At 38.8% G+C, this 22,343-nt stretch overlaps 1 protein-coding gene across 1 annotated transcript; it reads left to right on the forward strand.

Annotated features, from left to right (window-relative positions):
• Nucleotides 1-1,410: 1,410 nt before the first annotated feature.
• Nucleotides 1,411-6,886, forward strand: c12h5orf15 (chromosome 12 C5orf15 homolog). The gene is made up of 3 exons (XM_041051979.1): nt 1,411-1,538; nt 3,873-4,645; nt 5,071-6,886. Exons 1-3 carry the CDS (start codon nt 1,424-1,426, stop codon nt 5,203-5,205), a joined length of 1,023 nt encoding a protein of 340 aa, XP_040907913.1. The 5' UTR covers nt 1,411-1,423; the 3' UTR covers nt 5,206-6,886.
• Nucleotides 6,887-22,343: the final 15,457 nt, after the last annotated feature.

Consider the following 22,343-nt stretch of genomic DNA (forward strand, 5'->3'; position numbering starts at 1 on the left):
TTTAAAGGAGAATGAAAAGAATAAATACAGTGGACAGGAAATGGTCGTCTTCCACACTGGTTATGGGAATCATGCTTAGTGTACTTGACAGTATTGTCATTCCCTGAAATAAATAAAAAACATCTTGAACCAGTTTCTTATTGTATTTGTTCTTGTGTCTTTTGAAGCAGAAAATTATATTGTTTTATCTTGATTTTGAAGTTCACTGGGTTAATGTTTATTTCACTCTTCAGCTGTAACTAACAGTTATCTTCTCTCTTTGTGGACACCTCTTTACGGCACTAAAAAAATATATAATATTGTTTTATTATCTTACCATTTAATGGTTCATCCTATTTGATAGTAAACTCTACATTGTGTTTTTGATAGCTGGCCAAACAAAACAGCATATACTCACTTGGATTTTGGGAAATAATAATGGGCCTTTTTCACTCTGACATTTGTGGAGTCCCTGTATAAAACCAGAACCACAAGATGGAGAATAGATAAGCCATCATAACTGACACTGTACTTGAGTAGAGCAAATTGTTAACAAATGACATAGGCTAGAGCAGGGGTGTCCAAACTGTTCCTGGCTGCAGGTTTTTGTTCCAACCAATGAAGAGCACACAGCTTGACCAATCAACTGTCTGAAGAGTGAGATCAGTTGATTAAATGAGCCAAGTCAGGTGTGATGCTGCTTGGTTGAAACAAAAAAACTGCAGCCACACGGCCCTTTGTGGAACAGTTTGGACACCTCTGGGCTAGAGTAAAGCTGGGGCTTTTGGGATTCTTTAGCAGTAGCCCACTTTGACTGGTTGGTAGTCCAGCCTCACCAACATCTCACTCTGAAGTGAATCTGTCTGGAGGGTGACCACACATTAGAAGCAGCTGACATTAGTCACAACGCAATGACTCAGACCTTAAGCACCCAATTTACTAAACCACAAATCACTCACTCACCCTCTCCCAGTGTTGCCAGATTGCTCCAGTTTGGGCTATTTTTTGTACTGTGATGGCGGTTTTACACCTGCGAACTTTAGACTATATTCCACAGATTCAAACTTGTCCAGGATTCATCGGGTTTTTAAGTTTTCATCAGTTTAAGAGTAATGTATCCTGCAAACAGGAACTGTTGGTGGTCAATTCGGCTTATTTAATTTTCCAAAATGTAAACAAACATCGGCTTGTAAACGATTAGCTGTTATCTGTTTATATGAGGGAAGAATGTTTAATGAAACATTATCCAAAAAATATATTTTAAGCATATATATGTAAAATGTACAAAACTGGGCTATTTTTTTTACGAGGATTGGTCAAGTCCTAGGCTCTGGGTGGGCTACTTTTTTTTCGGTCAAATCTGGCAACAGTCACGCCCTGTGTGTGTATGTGTGCAGTGTGTAGCCATGCTAAACCACGCCTCTTCAGTTACTCACGTATCAACATGGCGACATGCAGGAAGATGGGGCGAAACAGGGGGGATATTTGTGTTATTTTTCTGCTTATTTTCGTCCAACTGTTTGTCAGCGGCTGCCTGTCAGCTCCAGTCGCTCCTTCAGGTATGTCATACATATATGAAGTTTCTCAGCTGATGACTAGTTTTTAACCAACCAACAGGATAGCGTGTTAACAGGCTAGCTAGTGTCTGTTAGCTAACGCCAGTGTAGCTAACATTTGGCTTGTACGTCATGCTAGCAGCCACGGTGTACGGTCGGTAACAGACGGCCTGTATTCCCCGGAAAAGTAATAAAACAGAATTTTTAATACTCGAGTCCGTATCAGAGTGTTATAGTACAGTGTATAAAAAAAATAAGTTTTCCAAAAACGCCTGACGACTCCGTCTTGTTTTTAAAATGTTAGTGAGATGGTCAGTTGATACAGTGTCGAAACGCTCGTATGTTTAGACGTTATTTGTGTCAGTACAAAATTTGTACGTGCACTTGACAGTGTTTCAAATAACCTTGTGAAGTCTGCAGTCATAACGAGAATCTAGAAATCATCAAACATGGATGTCATGTTTTGCTTATCAGACCTCACAACCAGCTTAAGTCTGCACTGGGTATAAGGTTTACTTTGACTAGTTAACCTAAATGTCTGATATGTTCGACTTTTTTATTCCTCTTTGCCCCCGGGTACTCCTCAGCTGCAGTGATTTGTGGTGGTCAGACAGAGTGACATGGTCCAGATGTACCTGTCATATATCTGACCTCTTAATTATGCCCCTGTTAGTCCAGCAGCCCCACTGCTCATTGAAGGAGATCCTTTAGAAGTTTACCATCAAGGAGTTGGGGCCTCAGTAAAGGCTGTAAAAGTGTTCTCAATTACACTGGACTTTGACTGCGCAGTGTATGTAGTTGATTGACTCAAATCTGTAGGGTGAGCTGTGTTGATTTCTTGGCCTGTGTTTTCTATATATATTTTTTTCAAATATGTGTCCTGTTACTGCATGTTTGGGCAGCTGCCGGTTTGCAGAATTTTGTTACCATTGAAAAATGGTCCCTCGCTCATTTCTGATTCATAATAAGACTGTGCCATGCCACTTATGGCATGAATGGTCTATTTTCTCTAGGAATTATTTCCAAGAAGATCAAAAACTTTATGTGTGTGATAGGCAAGTCGTTCTCTGCATAACATATGTAACACACAATATCTCTATTGTAGCCTGGAGTTACATCAATATTTGATTGCAACATTTAGTGACTTAACATTTCATCCTCTTTTGACAGATTCAGTGTTACATAAACTGCTTACATGTTGATACACTTTGTATTTTATTCTTGTGTGTTTTGTCAATGGAAAGCAGGGAAGGAAACACAAAAAAATGTTTGTACAGAGGGAGGATGATCCTAACGTGATCAGCCACTAACCTGCTAAATATTTATTTTGCTTGAAATACAAACATCAATGGCTGACTGTTCAACCTGACTTAGATGTACCAGTGTTAGGCTAGTACCTACACTCATTCTTACAAGTCGTACAAGTATCTCATGGGCCTAATTGAACAAAACTGACCCAAGAGCCAAAAGAGCAAGTTTAGAGTGGAGGAAGGCGCCCAATGGCTGGTGGGTGAGATGTGTGACTTAAGGATTATTATAAACATGCTGTGTCATTAATCTTGTGACATGGGTCAAGTGTGACCCAGCTGCTCAGTCTCAAAAGCTGAATTTTCTACATGCTGTTTCATGCAGCAAAGCCTATGACTGTCTCTGCCACAAAGATCTCCTGTTCAGTGATGATTATTTATTCTGCCCATGGCCCATTTGTATGAATAGTTTCTTTGTTCTCGTGGGTATGTCTTACTCTGTGCTTCAAGTCCCTAGTGTTGTCCTCCTATCCTAAGCAACGCCTCCTAGTCCCACAGGGTGGAATAATGTTGACACTTGTTGGTTCAATGGTGTCATTGATTCAGGGAGACTGACCAGATGCATGAGTTCAGTTCTCATTTAAAGACACAGTCAGGAATTGATTTAGCTGTGGAGATTTCTTATTGTGAAACTGAAGATATCATGGCAAAAGTATGCAAAAAAACAAACACATCACATTGTGTCTTTAAGGAGAAAAGCTCTCAGAGTCTCTCATTGTTGGCTGTGGTCATGGGAGTAAGGAAATCTGTAAAGGAATGAATGTTTTCACATAATCGCACACAAACAAGCTGCTGTTTAGAAATGTCCACATAGGTTCAAATGGAAAGTTCAGACCAAATTTGGACTTGCTGCATTATTAGCCTAGCAAGTGGTTAGTAAAGTGCCTCTCCTTCTTTTGCACATACATATTTTGTTTAGCATGAAAACATTTCAAATTCAGATGATTGTTTTAAGTAGTATTTTGTCAACCTTGTTTTTGTTACCTATATAATGTCTTGCATTGTTATTCCCTTCTTATCTGACCACCAGAAGTAGGAACCACTTCTCAGAATTCTTCTGTGGTGAACAAGGGAGCAAATGACACAGGGCCTTCACCCCCTGAACAGAATGCAACAACTTTTAATGTTCCCAAGGACCCTGCAACAACGGTCGGCAGTGACACCACAAAAACAGGAACAGAGGCTCCTGAAAACAACACCATGACAACCACTGAAACAAAAACGTCTAAGGAGAAAGAGCATCAAGTCATTGCTACCTCTCCTGGTAAAGTGCAACAAGGAAATGTCAGCAATGGGGATGGGAAAACAGATGACTATGAGAGTGTCCAGCCAACAGATGAACCTGCTGTTTCTGAAGCCACTCCAGCCTCTACTCCAGAAGTTACCACCATCTCTGTTAAAGCCCCAGCCAAACCTGTAACAGAAGAACCACCTATCTCAGTGTCTAAACCCTTCAGGGAACCGGACACAGACCCAGACCTGCAGCAGACCACCGACAAGGGATCAATGACTGGTTACCCAGATGAGGACAACAATGACGATGATACCTACAGGGACAGCGAGGACACTGAAAGCTTTGGAAACATTAACAGCGAATTTGAAGACGACGAGGATGACGAAGACGATGATGGCAAGGAGCAGACCTTGAACAGGCCCCAGCAATCAGACAGGATCGAGGTGACCCGTTACAAGGGAGCAGACAGCTACAACACAGAGGATGAGGACTCCCACTTCTTCTTTCATCTGGTCATCCTCGCTTTCCTGGTGGCCATCATCTACATCACATACCACAACAAGAGGAAGGTGAGCGTTGGCATGACGACAGCCAGGCAGCTTGTTAGGATGTAGAGGCAGGAACAAAAACAACCAGATGTGTCCCCAGTTGAACAGCCTCAGCCCAGTGTATTGTTCTGTTCTCCATGTGTACTGTAGAACATATGATCACAACATAGGTCAGTATTCTGGTGAAGAGCACAAAATCTTTTTTCTTTTTAGGGGCACAAGTTTTTTCTCTGTCAAATCTGCAGAGGAGGGTTTTATAATGCATGTTATACTGGCCTTATGTAAAATTGGGTTTTACAGCTGAAGTAAAGATTCCAATTATGTAGTCTTTCATCTTTTCTGCTAGCCTGTCAACCAGGAAATAATTTTACTTGATCAGCACTTGTACATCAGTCACATTAATTTGATTTCTATCTGAAATTTGCTTCTTTATGTCTTCTTGTTAGATCTTCCTCCTGGCTCAGAGTCGGCGCTGGAAGGACAGTCTGTGTTCCCGCAACAGCGTGGAGTATCACCGCCTGGACCAGAACGTCAACGAAGCCATGCCGTCCCTCAAGATGACTCGAGATTACATTTTCTGATCCGTGCTCAGGAGAGAGGAAATATGTCCAGACCTGGACAGAGCCAGTTGGCCTTCCCTCCTGGCCAGTTGCATTTTCAAGATGCCGTGCTTTGTCGTGGAGCGTGATTGATGCTTTCTCTTGCTTTTCAGGCCAGTTGGAGGGCAGCGGTTTTGTCTTTTGGATAAAATTATGATCAAGATTTTTTTCGTTGTCTGCATAGAGAGATTTTTACTGTTCATCTGTAATTCTTATTTGTTATATTTTAATGTTATTTTGCATTTGTTTTTCTAAATTAATAACTTCTTGGGATTTAATATTTTGGTTTATTAGGGGTCTCATATTTATCTTTATTTCTGAGATTGCTTCAGCCTTATGGTCCCTCTACACCTACTTTTGTTTTCCTTCTTTCATACTGTCTTAATATAGTACAATACTCTGCTTAATTAAACAGTTGATTATTTTCCCCAAGATTATTAATATGTTTCTCTCTCAGCAGTTAGCCAAGATATGAAATGACACACAAAAAACTTTGTTTTCAAAGAACTTGTTGTGTCATGCATACTTTTGTAATGTAAAGGTGTAAGTATGCAAACAAAGCAGCAATCTAGTAGAAGGAGATACACAGATATATATGCAGTCATTCCAAAAACAGTTCGTCATTCATCTTAAAATGGTCTCTGTTTTTCGTAGATATACTATAAGTAAAGTACTGTACGATATAAAAAAGAAACACGGGTAAAAATTGACTTAAAAATATAAAACTGAAATATTCCTTAGTGTTTCATATAAGATTAATCAGATGACCATTTTTTAACATCACCTATAATTTCTGTTACGCCTTCACAGAAAATGCATAATAGCCTTTTCATTTTGATTTCACATTATGTAAGGGATGTAAAATCTCTATGTTATATTGGGAGATTAAGATGCACGTTAACCATTAAGTCAAGGAAGGTGACTACTCTTCAGGCGAGGGGTATTTTCATGTGCTTAAGCCATTTAAATAAAGACAGGTCCTTTATATTGTTCAGGTTAGAATGTACTTTTTATTGCGAGGCTTTTTTCCCTCTTCATCAGTTTAAATTTAACTTGTCTTACGCATTACCTCTTCTTCTCCTGCCCAGACTTTGCTATGCAGAAATTCTGGGCCTGGCCCTCTTTGTTTTATGACTTCGGTGAAGTCTCTATCAATCATTTATGATCGTCACTTTTGCAGAAAGTGATGGCTGTGTTCCTTCCTGCTCAATTTTAGTTGCTTCCTATCAAAGTACAAAGTTGGTGGACTGTTGTCTGTTGATCAGAAATTTTGCACGCTCTATGTGGCCTGATGTTCTCTTGAGCACCCAAAAAAAAAAACATAACATTTTTTTGGGCACTGACTCTTTCCTGTTCATCACAGTCACTTTTTTTTTCAGCCTGTTGCTGTCTCATGCCTTCAGTTGAATTTCCGTCACTGCCACATGAATCCTTGTTTTTGTTATCAATTTCTTGTCGCCTTCTGCCAGTTGTTTTCATCTTGTCCGTATATAACATACACAGTGGTGTAGATAGATAACGCGATTTGCACTGTGCCATTAAGTCAAACTAACTAGAAGGGTGAGAGATGTCTTGTGTAGAGGTGATGGATCAATACTGCTCTTGCAATCAACAGTAGACACTGTACAATCTCTTTTTTTTTGTCAGTAAAGCACAAATTGTGTACAAATTGTGAGTCCTCCATATATCTTTCATTTCTGTGACTGATTTTTCCACATTTGTCCAACTCAAGTGATAAATCTAAGGTACTCTTCTGGTGAATTTCGAGTTGAGTCAGATCAAGATAGTATTTATATCACAGAGCCTTCTGTGATCCAGCTCTTTATGTGGTAAATGCCCAGCTTAACTGTGTTGGCATCACTAACTAGACTGGACACTTTGCTTGCAAGATATTCACTTTGATCTCCTTTGATCACAGTAAGCTCAGAGGTTGTATCCTTTCATTATATCAGTCACAGATGGAGCTGAAAAAAATTGTGGTTAAAGGCTATTACATATTTATAGACCTAAAAGCAGTTGAAAGGTTTTGGAACAGGCAAATCTATATTTAGCAGAAGTGAAAGTGCACTTTGCAAAATACCATATTCTCTACATTAGATGCAGTTCCTAAAACTTTAATGCTAAATGATGAACTGAAATCAAAAACCACTGCTGCAGCACCACAGGTTGAAAGATGACAATTTTTTCATCTGATGCTGTCATGTAATTGAGATGAACTGACATACAAAGGCAGACTCCAGTACCAGGACTGCTTAAAGGTAAAATGAGTAACTTCCCCACAAGGAGGCAGTATGCACACACAAATAGGTGGATCAGTCAAACCTGAGCATTCCAGTTGTCAGATTGTGCGCTGTGTCCTTCAAGAATTTGAATGATAGTGGAGTCATACCACATACTGTGTAAGAGACAAGTCGGCAAGCGTGTATTGAGTGTGTGTAAATGACTCCACATCAAAATGCTGCACAAATACAAATGTAATTTTTCATTTAGTATTCCTCTGCTTTTTCCTCCCAGTGTGACACGAATAACACATCAGCATAATAAAGGAGAATTCGAGCTGAAAGACCTCCAACACTTTTATATGTTTTCTAACAATACGTGGTGGGAACCATATGTGCCATGATTACCCAGAATTTCTCAGAAACACCAAAGGGAGAAAAACTCAGTGAGAGTCTCAGTGTCTCTCATATTCAGAATCTTTAATGCCACACAATACCACTGAGATGGATTTTCAGGAATGCAATAAGGATAAAAAGTTTATCATGGCACGTCTCTCTTTTAAAGTTTGTAAACAGCGGAGACTGACAGATGGAAGCAGAGAGAAAGAAAGGCAGACCAAGTTGGACATGCGTATCTTTGACTGTCTAGTTTTGATTAATGGCTGTCACACTCTGTTCTTTGAGCAGAATTCACTCTAATGTACTACAGACCTACAATGAAACATTGCCAAGACAGAAGCCAGCAGATCCCTCTTAAATCATTCGACTGTACTTTGAACTGCAGCACAACATAAAGGAATTCATTCCAACGAGGTCTATGCAACGAGACAAAAAGTTCATCACCTCAGAAGTATTAGCTATTTTCTAACAAAGCATTTTTTATACTGCATAGCTTTAATGGACAATTATATTTCCCAGCTAGCAGTCGTTTTGTCAGAGCGCAATTTTTCAGAGGGGAGAAACTTAATCTGAAACAAAACTATTCAAAACTGACTAAAGCAATGCTGATCTGATTCCTGGGCATAATTTTACAGTAATATTGAGCAGAAAAATAAAACTTAATCCTCAGTCTTTAATCCCCATTAATTAAAAAAAATCTTTTGCAGGTTGAACAATATGATAATCTCTATGGAAAAAAGGTTAAGATTAGAAAAAAATCACTCTAATCAGCTTAATTTGGTACGAGGTTAGAGTTGGTTGTAACACACAATTACTACTTATTAACCTTTATAAAAATGGTATCTTTGTTTCTGGAGGTTAGGCAGAAAAATGTGTGAAAGTTCAGTTTTGTTTCGTTTCTGTCATCAAAGTCATTAGAATGTCCTTTTTCAAGACTCTAAACTCCTACCTGCTTATTCATCATGTTCCTAAAATGTAAAATCTGTAGATGAAAAAGCAGGAAGTGATGTCTGCAGGCTGCGTGTCATCAGCAGATAAGATAACCAGGCTTTGTGGATATTTGTACAAAGTTATGCCAGGCGAATCTATCTGAAAGACAGCGGCAAATGAAATCTACCAGCTGGAAAATCTCACAACTACTTTTGATCACTGAAGGGTGAAAATCTTAACAACAGTTATCCAGTGGCTTTTGAAAAAGGTTTTCTAACTTTCAAAAGAAATTTCTCAAGAGAACAACACCCTTTAGTTGAGGTTCCTAAAAAAAATATGAAAGGGTCAAACTCACTTTAGAGCCCGATCAGCCTGATTTATTGGGACATTTGCTTTCAAAATAGTCATATTTTTAAGCAAAGAATGCAACTCAATCATCTTTATATATGGATAATCTTTAATGATCTTCAGGTGTTAACTGGCTTTCAAAATGGGTGTAACGTAGTGTAATGAAATCTGACCAAAAAAAAAAAAATACTAAAAATGCTCCAAAATAATCTGTTAAGATGCCCGTTGGATTCTCTAATTTATTCTAATCAAATGAATAACATTTTGATTAATAAATGATCTCTCACATCATTATCTCTGTATCAGTGATACACACATAACATACACAAAAATGAAGCTCTCACTCACACTATTAACGTGATAAATATTCTTGACTCATGAGAGGTGTCGTTTTGGTTGATTGCTGCAAACCAAGAGAAGAAGACATCACACATTTATGTTTGTGATGTGTTGTTTTCATGAACATAAGCTGGAATCATCTAATAATTATCTTATTGTTTTTTTCCACTCTCATGTTGTGGGAATAATTAAACATCTAATACCTTCCCATGTTGCAAGTCATCTCAAATTAATGGTTACAACAAAACTCCAGCCTTTGCTTTAATTAATTATAGCAAAAATGTCTTGAGAGTCTTCCTCAGTGTGACAGTAATGCAGGTAGATACAAGAGGCAGGCAAATTCAGGCATCAACTGGAAGCAGTAATGGATTAAACAGCAGAGAGTGCTGGGAAGAAGAGTTTTTCTTTCCATCAGAAAGACAAATCACTAACTTCCTCCCATGGTAAGGAAAAAAAACACACTTGCAAAGCAATCAGAGCAATCTAAAGCACTGCTAGTATTGTGCAGCTTTACGGGAATAATTTGCACAGCTGGATGCATCTTTGACCAATCGGATTGCTTGTGTGAAACTATCCATCAAGGACAATTCTGATGGATATTGACTGACTTTGCCGTCTCTGTAATAATTTCTGTATTTTCAGCATCGGTGGGATTAGGTCGGCCCGGTTCTTATAATCCCATTCCAGCAGGTATCCGTTTTTACACAAAAAGACGTCAATATATTGAGCGGCAGGAGACCTGGAGGTATAACAGATAAAATAGCTGGGTTAAGGCCAGAGCTTATCAAAGCACATGCTGCAGTGATCAGGTCATGGGGTCTGGCCTTTTAGCTACCTTAGCGGCGAGTGGTCAAGGGAAGGACTCACACTGATGAGTCCCGCCTAAGGAAAGGTTTTGGAACATTAACGCTCTGCTCACCAAACACTGTATGTAAATGTCTGGTACTGAAGATAATGTTTTATACAGGAGGTGAAAACTGATCAGCCACAGACCAAAGTATGACACAAAGTAAAGTCAGCAAAAGTGTGTTTGTACAGTATCTGCACATTGTGCCAAATACCTACTGTTTTTCTTTTCTTTTCTTTTCTTTCCTTTTCTTTTCTTTCCTTTTCTTTTCTTTTCTTTTTTCTTTTCTTTTCTTTTCTTTTCTTTTTTTAAAGAACGTTTATAGTCCAACAGGAAGAAATAAAGAAATATAATCATGTTGTTTATGGGGACGCTGGGAAATTATTTTTGGTAAGGGAAAGTAAATGATTATCTGTCCTTTCTCCTCACCTCACATCAAGATGGCCTTGACCCACAACTGATCCTGTTTAGCCAGCCAGCAGCCATCAGTAATACACTGTGGCTACTGTGTACTGCTACCAGCTGTATGTGAGTATATTTGTGAACGTTATTCGTGAAGTCATCCTCTACGCTCTGTATGTTACATAAGCTTTTCTTGTTTTTTGCTATTTTTAGAAGCTTTCATGAAACATCAAGGCTGTTGAATAGGGCTGTAAATAACTTTGCAGAGTTGGGGCCTGAAGAAAGGAAGAAGTCTACAATTATCAAAGCTCCAGCAACACTTGCAGTAATGAAAGACTGACACCTTTCAAGACCCACAGGTCTAAAATTTGTTTCATAACAAAGTTGCTGTCAGTACTAGAATAGTTAACAGGTGACCTAAGAGACATGTTGCATACGTACTGTAGAGAGTTAGGTTTTTTTCCGTGCTGCATGCTGGGAAACTTTCCACTACACCTATTCCCTTGAGACGTCAGAGTGCTTTCTAAATGAGTGTTGGGTTTCTTGGTGGCACAGAAAGAAAGTAAGATTTTTGGAGTTTCTCTCTCTTGGATGGGCTAGAATTCATTCGAGCTTTCAGACGTTGAGACTGCGAGTTGATGTTCATAGTTCTCCTTAATGGAAACACAAACATAAGAAGTATGGCGTTCTTCTTCATTACCTTTGCAAACCTGCAGAGTGCCTGGGTTCCTTTTCCAGTTTCCTTTATATTTAATTTCCTGTCTGTGAGTTTCATAGCCTAGAGTTACTCAGGAACAGCACATTATATCCACAGTCTAGGCTTAATGTTTGCTCCATTCTTTTTTATCTCTCAGAGTTTTGTGTCTCTGTGTTGACAAAGCTTAACCGCCCTTGTTCTCTATCTCCTGCTTGGCTGGCATTAAGAATGGAGCCTCTTCCTTTTTCTCTCTGCTCAGAAGAAAATACAAGGGCCATCATCTTTATGGTTTGAGAAGGGGGAGGCTCAGCGACATGTCAGAGAGGCGGAGATATGACCGGAGGGAAAGGAAGAAACAGAAACAGAAGAGAGCAGTTTAGCTCCAGCAGAAGTACCAATTAGAAAAACACATTGTGAAGAGAAGGAGGAACAGCTTGTAAATGGCTGTATGGTGTGTATATACAGTATAATATGTATGACTGTGTCCTTCATAATGTGACAGAGTCCTTCTCAAGTCTGTTCCATTCGTGACGGGTCAAAGCTGGACTTGTTAATGTTGCATTTTGGCGGCCCCAAGTGGCAACTGAACCAAATTGTTGTTTTTTTAATGTTTGAAGGTCTTTATTATTCAAAATAATAAAAGTACAGAAAGTAGAAAATATACATGAATATAAAAGACAAAATGAAATATGAAACGTTTCACATTACTTTGGTTTCCTAGTCTGCAAAGGTTGATGTAAAATCAAGCTTATTTCCAGCAACATTTGTTTTCAGCAGTAAAGCTGTGACAAATACAGTATATACTGCTGTTTTCATTGTCTAGCACAAAATGGCAGACAGATAATTTTAGTGACTAGCTGGTGTTACATAAGGAGATGTCTTCTTCCTCAAAGTAGTGGAACCTGTCTTGTGGAGTGGCCCTTTGTCAAAGTCTTAAATCTTTATTTTTGTTCTTACTGAGCTCACAAGGTGCATATACCAATAACAGTTGTGTTTAATAGAATTATTGCTGCTTGTACAGGTGACCCATAGGGTTGTTTTTCATAGGAGGACCTTGTATAGTCTGCAGTATCCACTGTATTTGATGGGTTTCCGGACACACACATAATCCACAACAATCCAGTGGATAAGTTGGGGTGTTAGGTCAGTGGGAGCCTGTAGAGTTCGTTTTGCCACCAGGGCCCCAGAGTGGTTGAATCCAACCATGATTTTCACACCCAGGGCTCACTGATTGCTAGCAGGCTAGTTGGCTTTCAAAAAAAAAAAAAAAGGCCAAGACAATAACATCAGAGAGTTCTGAGTTGCATGTAAAAATATTTTTAAATGTCTCGGTCTTCAAAACAGATGACTGAAGTGCACCCATCCCTTCCAGCAATAAGCTCAAACCTGCTGTTTAAAGCATTGATGTCTCTGGTTTTTCTCCACATTAGATCCTTCATTATGCCGGCTGTTTTAAATCCTCTTCAAAGGTCTTGTCACTGTCTACCTCACTTTGCTTTTTTTTTTTCTTATTTTCCTCCCTCTGCACTCGAAACATTTTATCACTCCTTGTCATTTGTCTTTTTTTCTGTATCTTTTCTCTTCTTGTGGGAGTTATTCTATCCATCAAACCAAAATCCAAAAACTCTTACTTTTTGAATCTTTGTGTCTGCCTTCCTCTCAAAAGGTTTGGGTTTGAGTATTTCATTTCTGTCTCATTTTGCCTCTGTCTCTTTTTCTTCCTGCCTTTTTTCTATTAATCTTCCTCTTGTTTTTTTCCCCCCTGCATTATCCTCCTTTTCTTTCTCTGTCCTTCACATCATGGATTGTACTTCTCAGCTATGGCTCAGTTTCATATCCTTCGTCTCTGTGCTTTGCTGTTGCTACTTTGATCTTCCTCTCCCAACCTCTGCTAAGCAACCTATTTGCTAGGTGTGAATGTATGTGTGTGTATTTTTAGGTATGTCTCCTTTGCATTAATTGGCCCTCCTGTATTTGGCTTGCTCTCACGGCTTTGGGAGATACATTCTCATCCTGTTATCCTCTGTCTATATGAGATTTCTGCCGGGGGGCTTTGATTACGCTGATCCAAGTTTTCTGACAGAGAGAGAGAGAGAGGAGTCGGTGAGTCCTTGCTGCAGGTGATAAAAGTATTTCTAAGATAGTTCTGTGGGAGATTGGACATGTTGTTCTAAGGTAATTAGCAGAATAGTGCTATAGTAATGAGTAATGTCTTCACATTAGCTTACATCAATTTCTCTGTCAGAGTAAGGTTTTAATTAGTGTGGATTTTGTAAAGAACCTGGCTAGTTGTGACTTTCTGACTCTTTTCTTCTACGTGTAGTTTTTCTTTTCCAATGTGATCTCCTGGAATAAAAGAACAAAAATAAAACATCTTATTAAAACTTGTTAAAAATACTGAAGTGATACCAGAAATGTAACAGCTGCTCAAATACACAATGTAGCTTAACTTTCTCTGTGGCATCCAGTCAGTGTCAACATCTGTGTGTGTGTTCTGTGTGTATATATTTCAGAGACATAACAATGCTCAGTCCTGATTTTCTGCCAACATTCAAGCCAATGTCTTTGCAAAGCCACTTATCAGAATTAGAGTTTGTATTATCAAAGCCTTCATAATGTTAAATGCCGTCCGGCTGATGGAGGTGTCAGATCAGAAAATGCTTGCGTCTTATTCTTGAGGACATGGACAAACAAATGTATTTTGTTGTTTTATGTGGAGGACTTGCATTTTTATTCTTTAGCTGAGACCCAGAATGTTAATTTGCATCTAGTTATTTTATAAATCTGCGTGGCTGTGTGTGAGGAGACACTAACAGATGGTACATTTACAAAGACCAAGTTTATTAGCAGACCAAAACCATGACTACCCAGAGTTGAGACCTGGAGGCAGAGCTGCAGTCCTACACGCTTCTCTGCGCTTCCATTACAACAGTTATCCACCCAAAAGCCCCACAGAGACTTTATCTGCCTGGCCACTTAAATTGATTAAATCAAAAGTAAACAGAAGAGGAGTTGTACGTAAAAATCTCATAAAAATGAACATCACCACTGCAATACTACAACCAAAAAGGAGAAATAAATGCAGACTCTTTAACACTGGATCTCTGTCATCTGAAGCTGTATTAGTAAACGATTTAATTTCAGATTATCAAATTATTCTGTCTTACTTTGTCTTACTTTGCTTTTATAACATATTATACACAGCTCTCACTACCCACAATGCCTGCCGCCCGTCCCTTCTGTGGCGGTCTTGCTTTTATAACATATTATACACAGCTCTCACTACCCACAATGCCTGCCGCCCGTCCCTTCTGTGGCGGTCTTGCTTTTATAACATATTATACACAGCTCTCACTACCCACAATGCTCGCCGCCCGTCCGTTCTGTGGCGGTCTTGCTTTTATAACATACACAGCTCTCACTACCCTCAATGCCCGCCGCCCGTCCCTTCTGTGGCGGTCTTGCTTTTATAACATATTATGTAAGTTACAGCCTACTAGAAAAAAAAACTGAAGAAATCTGGATCTAATGTAAAACCTCAAAGTGCATCAACCTGATTTAATGAGGCACTGTATCAACAATTGACCCCACTTTCAAATCAACATTTGTCACCGTAAGTGACAACAAATGTCTTATGTCTTCCATAACTCAGGAAAATTATTGCTTATGCTGACACACTACACATAATCCTTTCATCCAATCCATTTCATATATCATTAGATGCTCTGAAATATTTTAATATCTATAAATCATTGCTACATCAATTTTAAAAGTGTGATTACCATAAGCAAAGATGAATATCGCACAAAGTTTCTGTTCTTTACTACTTTAAATACTTTTTCCTCCATGTTGCATGCTTTCATTTTTCATTTTCATTGCTTGTATTGTATTGCAATTGTTTTTATTGATTGTGTTGCATGTTTTTTCTTCCATGTGAGGTACTTTGTAACTCTGTAACTATAAAGCTTATTATGTTTATAAATGAGACTGACTGCATGAAGAAAAAGAAACGGTAGTCCCATTTTGGTGGGAGTGACTGAAGGACGCACACATATAGAGACACACACACACACACACATACACACACAATGATGTTGCAGCGTCTGTTCTTTGTACTGGATGCTGAACCCTCTCCTCGCCCTTTTGCTTCGCTTTGATGAGGGCACCGTCACTGCACAATAGAACAGAAGGTACAGAGGATAAAGCTTTTCTGGAGCAGAAGAAGAGAGAAAAAGAAGGTGAAGTGAGGCAGAGAGAGGAGGAAGGGAGATGGAGAAAGAGAGCTGTTGATGTTCACTGTGCAAGCTTAAAATAACCAGTTTTTCCACCTTTAAAAACTGGAAACAAACCTGTGAGTTGTATAAGCACTGTCTGATCTGGCTGGCTGTATCTCTCAATGTAAAGAAAGTAAACAAAATTGTAAGATGGATCAAAGAACTCAGACTCTGGTTTCTGAGGTATCCATGGTACAGTATAGCATATTTTATGTGAGATGGTGAACCCAAAAAGGTCAACATGGGTAGAACCCATAGTTATGCTTTATTGTTTAGTGGCATTGTTGAGTTTCACAACCATAACAGTGTGTTTATTATCATTACAATGCCTATCCCTACACCTACTCAAGTTGTTTTTATACTGCATACAATTTCAAAGTTGCAGTTTTTTTTGGCATGAACTTCTCTATATACAGAGGTGGGATTCATTTCTGGAAAAGTTTGACACATGAAAACTCTTCTTTGAATAATAATGTTTCTGACATCACTTTTCCTCAAAGTACCTAGTCAAAATTTCTTAAAAATACATGTACTCTTTCTGCCCCACTGAAAAATACAGAAAATATGAATGTGTAATTTCTAAAGTTTAACTTCACTGAATAGTCCATTCTCACTGTATGAGCACTTGTGTGCTTCAAGTTTCTGCGTCACACTTGTCTAAGTTGCATATTAAACCACAAACTGTCTTTGTAATCCAGTTGCGATGTCACAAATCATGCTTGTACACCCATGTCTTAAACTCAGATTAAAGACGATCCCAGAGAAACTTTCCATCATCAGCTGATGAAACAGTCTTCTAGTGTCAAACTCTTGACAAACATTGTCAGTTTTCATCAATAGTTGGCTTTGCCTTGTTCTTTTGGGTCCAGAGGGTGTTTTAGTCGTGTTGCCAGAAATCAGTATTGATGCTGTCACTCCTTGTCAGAGAGACAGAAGTCTAATAAAGTGTTGTTGATTTACAGTGACATTATTTCTTTTAATTTTTTTTTTAATATGTGTGCTGTCTGTAACAAATGCTGTGCCACCACATCTTGCAGATATTGGGATATTTCAGTGTTAAAGTTAAACATGCAACCTGTTGGTGGCACTAAATAAAGTAATTGAATCACCAAAGTAATTGGGGTTCCTTTCCTAGGGAACATGAAGGTCTGTCCAGAATCTTGCAGCAATCTATCCAGTATTTGGTCACTCTGAATCAAAGTTGTGGACAGGCCGACAAACTGAAGCCTAAAACAAATGTAAACCCAAGAGCTCAAAGTTTGTTGTTTATTACATTACATTTCTAACCTCTCATCTACAATAAACGTCAGCCCTGTGTGTGTGTGACTGTGTGCATATATTGCCTTCTTTGCTCCTGAAGAATTGAAATGCATCAAGCGATTTGGCAAAAGATAGACAGGTCTGCTAGATATAGCTCTCTGTCAGCCAGGGTTAGTCAGTGATGTTTTATCGCTCTGCTAAAACCCAAACACTAAAACAACTGCCAGGCTCTGCTCTGGTCAAGGAAACCATTTCATCACCTGACGGCAGCCATATAGCAGGAGGAAATATGAGAAAAGTGTTGTGGCAGCCGATAGCAGGAGGGAGAAGTGGCGGAGACAGGGAAGAGTAGGGATGGAGAAGGTGGTCTAATTTTCATAAATGGAGGTGATGGCAATGCAGGAGTGGGAGGAGGATTGAGTCTTTTTGCTGCAGTAAAAATGCAAAGATAAAATGAAGAGTTTGAATTCCAAAATGAAGTTTTCATTATTACGCAGACTTGAGAGCTGCCTTTACTAAATGAGGGTTTTGGAGTTAAAGTGAAAGTTATTAGCCTTAATTACCTTTGGTTTCAAAATAGTAACATAAGAGATGATTGTACTTTTGAAATATTAAATAGTCAGTAGAGACTTATTTCATGGGAAAGAAACTATTCTTCTCTCTTCTTCTTTTTTAAACTGTTAGCACCATTTAATGAATTGAATTTTTTATGTTTTTCATCTCTATACAGATATTGTTATCATATCAGTCCTGATTTCTTAAATTGTTTCTTGACAATGAAGCCTTTAAAGATAATAAAACAGCACTTCAGTACAGTGATTTATTCTCCCAGTTCACCATTTTTGGCCAGTTCGCAGCAGCAGAAACTGTTAAGACGACAATGACACATTATCACCCCCTGAAGTTGTTGTGATTAATGTGTTAGCAAACAATTGGTCGCTTATATATTTTGCAGTGGTATTTCTAGCTAATTTACAAATTTACATCCAATATTCATGCTCTATTTAGCTCTGTTTTGGTGTCCACCAACTTCTGAGGAAAATATCTGGCTCTTTGGTGGGAGGTGGGTTGCACACAGTCAGTTTACCAGAGCCTTTTTACTGAAAATACTCGTCATGGCTGGAAATGAGGTTGATGAGAGCAGAGTATAGGAGCTGGAAAACCAAAATGAGCTGAAAGATGCTAAAACATTGCAGAGTAGGATGTTAGTTCTGTGGGTTTGTCATTTGGTCCACTGTTAATATCAGAATATGGATTAGTGTAGTTTTAAACATCTCATATTATGGATTTTATCCTTGCAGTTGACTTTAATGCTTTGTTTAGTTGCTGATTTGCTCATTGTTTATGTTTCTGGCAGCAGCTTTTATATTTGTAATCGATTTTCCTTTTTTTCTGCCACGTCTCAGTTGAAAACGAGCTATTTAATCTCTATGGAACTACCTGGTTTAGAAGACTCTACATGAAAAATATAAACATAATAAACAGTATTGACATAAGCATAATGGGGGGGGGGGCATTGGAAATGCTCCTGTGACTCTCAGTGGCCTGATGTTCACAGAGATCAGTTTAAAGCCTCTTGTACATGAGCTCAATTTATCAACTTCCCTCACTTCATCCCCAAAGGGAAACATTTAGCAACAGTCTGTGATGTGTGAAGAGGTGAAGAGGAAGCAGAGATAGATAAATCCATAATCACCCAAAGCAGTGGTTAGCCGGCTCTATCGGAAAAACGATGGTGTGGCCAATTGATTCTCTGTGCTTTAACGAACCTCTGTCTCCTGCTTTGTTTTTATTTCTGCTGTTTGCTTTACTGAGGGTTAGAAACACAGCTGAAAGACAAATTCAACCAAATGACACTGACTCAGTGTTTTTAACCTTTATTCATCCAGGTGTGCATCCAGTTTCTCAGATCTTTTTCCACAATTGTTTTGTTTCTTATTGAGCAGTAAGTCAGTATTACATAACTCAATAGTGGTCGATGCTTATAAGACCCCTGTGGAAGACAGTGTAACCCCCCCCCCCCCAGTTATGGCCGTCCTTAACACTGCACAATGTACTGAAAATAGGCTGGATTTTTGCTAAAGTGTGATCTGGTGGGAGGTGGTCACAAGCAGCAGATATCACAATGTGACGTCTGAATAGAGGGGAAGTAAAACGATAAAATATCTCAGAGCTTCCGTGTTGCTATGAAACATTCTGTGGAAAGGTAACCTCATGTAACTCCCAGCGTAGATTCTCTCAACTTCAACCTGAGCAGAGGTCTAATCAGCCAGAATAAGTGAGAACATCTGCGTGACTGTGCAGGGCCTTTAAAAAGACCTTTCTCACAGTGGGCTTGATGACTTGTCAAACAGAGGTGTAATTAATCCCATTAATGGCTACATTCAGTCCAGTTAGAAACAAAAAAACAAAACATAACTGTCAAACCCAATGTGTTTATTTTGTTTCTTTCTGGTGTGTTGGTGCCTATAAAAGTTGGTTTATTTTTTCAGGTTTCAATGATTTAACTGGGGTTTTAACAGGCTTTATTGTCAAGGGGAGCTTGAGGGGGCAAATGTGGCAACCTGATGATGAAGCTTTGGAATTATGACGGCCATCTGCTATTAATAAGAGCAAGCAAAGCAATTCTATTTACTAATTAGGGTAAAAATATTGTGAGGTCCTTTGACCTCTGTGAATAAATCTGAGAGATGGGAACTGCGGTAAACCTCCTCCACACCTCATAGTTCCTGTTGTTTCGTCTGATTTTTGATTCTCTGCGCATCCACAGGGTGACACGGTGCAGAGAGGTCAGTGCGATGTGTCGGCTACAGAACAGCATCCCCGAGGTTTGGTGGTGCTGCAGGGGATTTCAGCATCTCTCTCAGGGAAACCTGGACGCTCAGGGTCACAGCAAATCAAACCTGAGGAGTCACTGTCTGACCTGCTGCGGCTGATAAAAGACTCAAACGCCACACACACCAAACACACACAGCACACCATCACAACACCTAGCATTACACAGGGATGTTGCAAAAAAGAGCAGTTTTCTTTTCTGTTACTTCTTCTGTGCACATTTGGTCTGGCTCTAAGCGTCACATATCTCTTTGTGTCCTTAATTACCACACATCAGAATATATATCAGAACTGAGTTGAGGCAGTTCACTTCTACAGCATCCCTGAATACACTGATTGTACTGACTGCAGACTTAATCACATTGTGTTCTCAACTCGTGCTGTAAGATAAATTACCTCTAGAAAGAAGTTAATGTTTCTGTAATCTCCTCAGTCTCAGACAGCCATTCCAGGCATTAGACTGTGATTTTGAATTATTATTTTCATTATATCACTGTCACTAATCTCACATTCTGATCTTTTTTTTTCCTTACAACCTTTTGCAGTATTTAAGAAGTAATTATCTATTTTTTTTAGAAGTACCTGACTGAGGTTTTGCAATGACTATCATTTTTTAATAATAAGATTATTCCCTCTCCATGTAATTACTTACTCCCTGACCCTGAGTGTAGCACAGCACTAACATTGCTGTTATTATTCTGTCCAACTTTCTCATTTCATCCACAGCCCTTAGAGGAAGTGCTTGGCTCACAGTGTATTGAATTTGAATCAGTGGCAAATTCCTAAAACAATTGTTTCAATTGCAGCTGTGATTGGATTACACTTGGGTGTAAATCAATCCGTTGGCCTTGTTTACACAAAATAAACATTTGGGACAAACACTACTGGTTCTCTTATTTTAATCAGCTGCAAAAATCACAGATGTCCCTGTTGATTCATTCATGGTCATCATCAAATAGCACCTGATCAACATTCACTTCATAGTACAAACACATTACAATAAGATTTGTTTAGTTTCCTCAGCAGTTAATTTGCTTAAGTGGGTTTGTCTGAGAATTATTTATGATTGCACAAATTAAAACCCCTATACACCCATGGTACAACCACAAAGGTGCTGTCTCTTACTGTATTTTTCCTCATTAGACCTCATCTCATGACTATGTAGGCGTGTGGAAACTACTCTGGATTGACATGGAGGAACTTATTATCTGTAGGAGGAATGGTTTGGAGGAGATGCTGTAACAATTGTGTGTATAAGAAGTGTGTGAACTGTCATGTTAGTCCGTTGTATTCAACAAGACGATGTAAAATCCTGAGAACAAAATGCCAGGTGGGAGTAAAGGTCTCAGAAAAAAAAAAACAGAAAACTGAAGCTAATGTGATTACAGTAGTTCACCAAGTAGCCCTGTGAATAGTTGCTATATGTCACCAAGCTAAAGTATAATATTTCACAAAGATGCTGTGATTATTTTGGCCATGCCACTTTCTAACATGAGCGCGCCTTTAGGGTGGTACAACCAGAGGTGAAAGCAACAGGTTAGATTAGTTAGATTAGATTTAGTCTTGTTAGTGTAACAGCAAGACTAAATATCTTTTTCTGTGTACTTGTACTTAAAATAAATAAATAAATCAGAAATTTTACTAAAATCACAAGTATTGTATTTTTCTGTTTAATAAAATATACATTTATTCTGAGAATAAAAAAAATGAAAGGAGGTGAAAAACCTCTCTCAGCTCACATCCTGTATACTCACTTGTTCACATTAGGCTCAATCATAAAGTGACACTTACAAATAGCTGCACTCAAGACAAGTTTCCAACAGCTTTGACTAATCCAGATTTAATAAAATGTTATCAGACCTGTCTAGTCGGCTTGTACTCATTCCTCGATAACTGTTGTTTCAGTTATCTTCTTCTAAATGGCAGGGGAGATTATAAAGAGCTGCATGGGAGATCTGCAATCATCACGTTAGCGTTTATGCGGTGTCGATAGTCCACATACACAGGGAGACGAAGGGAATACAAGGCAGAATAGTTTTCATTGATCTGTTAAATATTTAAACTGTGAACGCCTAACATCAGAGGTCGTTTCAAGAATCATCCCATCCCACTTCAGCAAAGGTTTTATGTCCCCTTTTGATACTTAAAAATGTATGTAATGTAGTAACATTAATATTGTTCATGCAAAGATCATAAGAACTATCAATAATACAAGATGTATTTAACCTCTCTGAATCATTATATACAGACACTTATGTATGTGTATGCGTGTGTTTGTGTATATGTTTCTACAAAATACCATGTTATCAATCCAACCTCTCAGCCAATCAGCTGTTTCCGATCATGCTCAACATTATAAATAATACTAAGGATGATGTCATTATGCGGCCATAGTTAAGATTAGCATTAGCTCTGGCATAGCTCATGAAAAAAGGTCACGCCTTTTTTAATTAGTATCTGATTTAATGCACCACCCGGCGAAGACGCCGAGCGGCCTAAAACAAACACACCTGCAATGTTGCGTGACCAACAGGTGCATGCTGGATCTGGACGTAATGCTAAAACGCCAA

Source organism: Toxotes jaculatrix, chromosome 12 (assembly GCF_017976425.1).
Source record: "Toxotes jaculatrix isolate fToxJac2 chromosome 12, fToxJac2.pri, whole genome shotgun sequence".
Taxonomy (NCBI): domain Eukaryota; kingdom Metazoa; phylum Chordata; class Actinopteri; family Toxotidae; genus Toxotes; species Toxotes jaculatrix.

Excerpts from the sequence above, each read along its gene's own strand:
- c12h5orf15 (XM_041051979.1), top strand. The coding sequence starts at position 1,424 with ATGGCGACATGCAGGAAGATGGGGCGAAACAGGGGGGATATTTGTGTT. Across the intron at positions 1,539-3,872 it reads AGCTCCAGTCGCTCCTTCAG|AAGTAGGAACCACTTCTCAG; the intron begins GTATGTCATACA and ends TCTGACCACCAG. Across the intron at positions 4,646-5,070 it reads CATACCACAACAAGAGGAAG|ATCTTCCTCCTGGCTCAGAG; the intron begins GTGAGCGTTGGC and ends TCTTCTTGTTAG.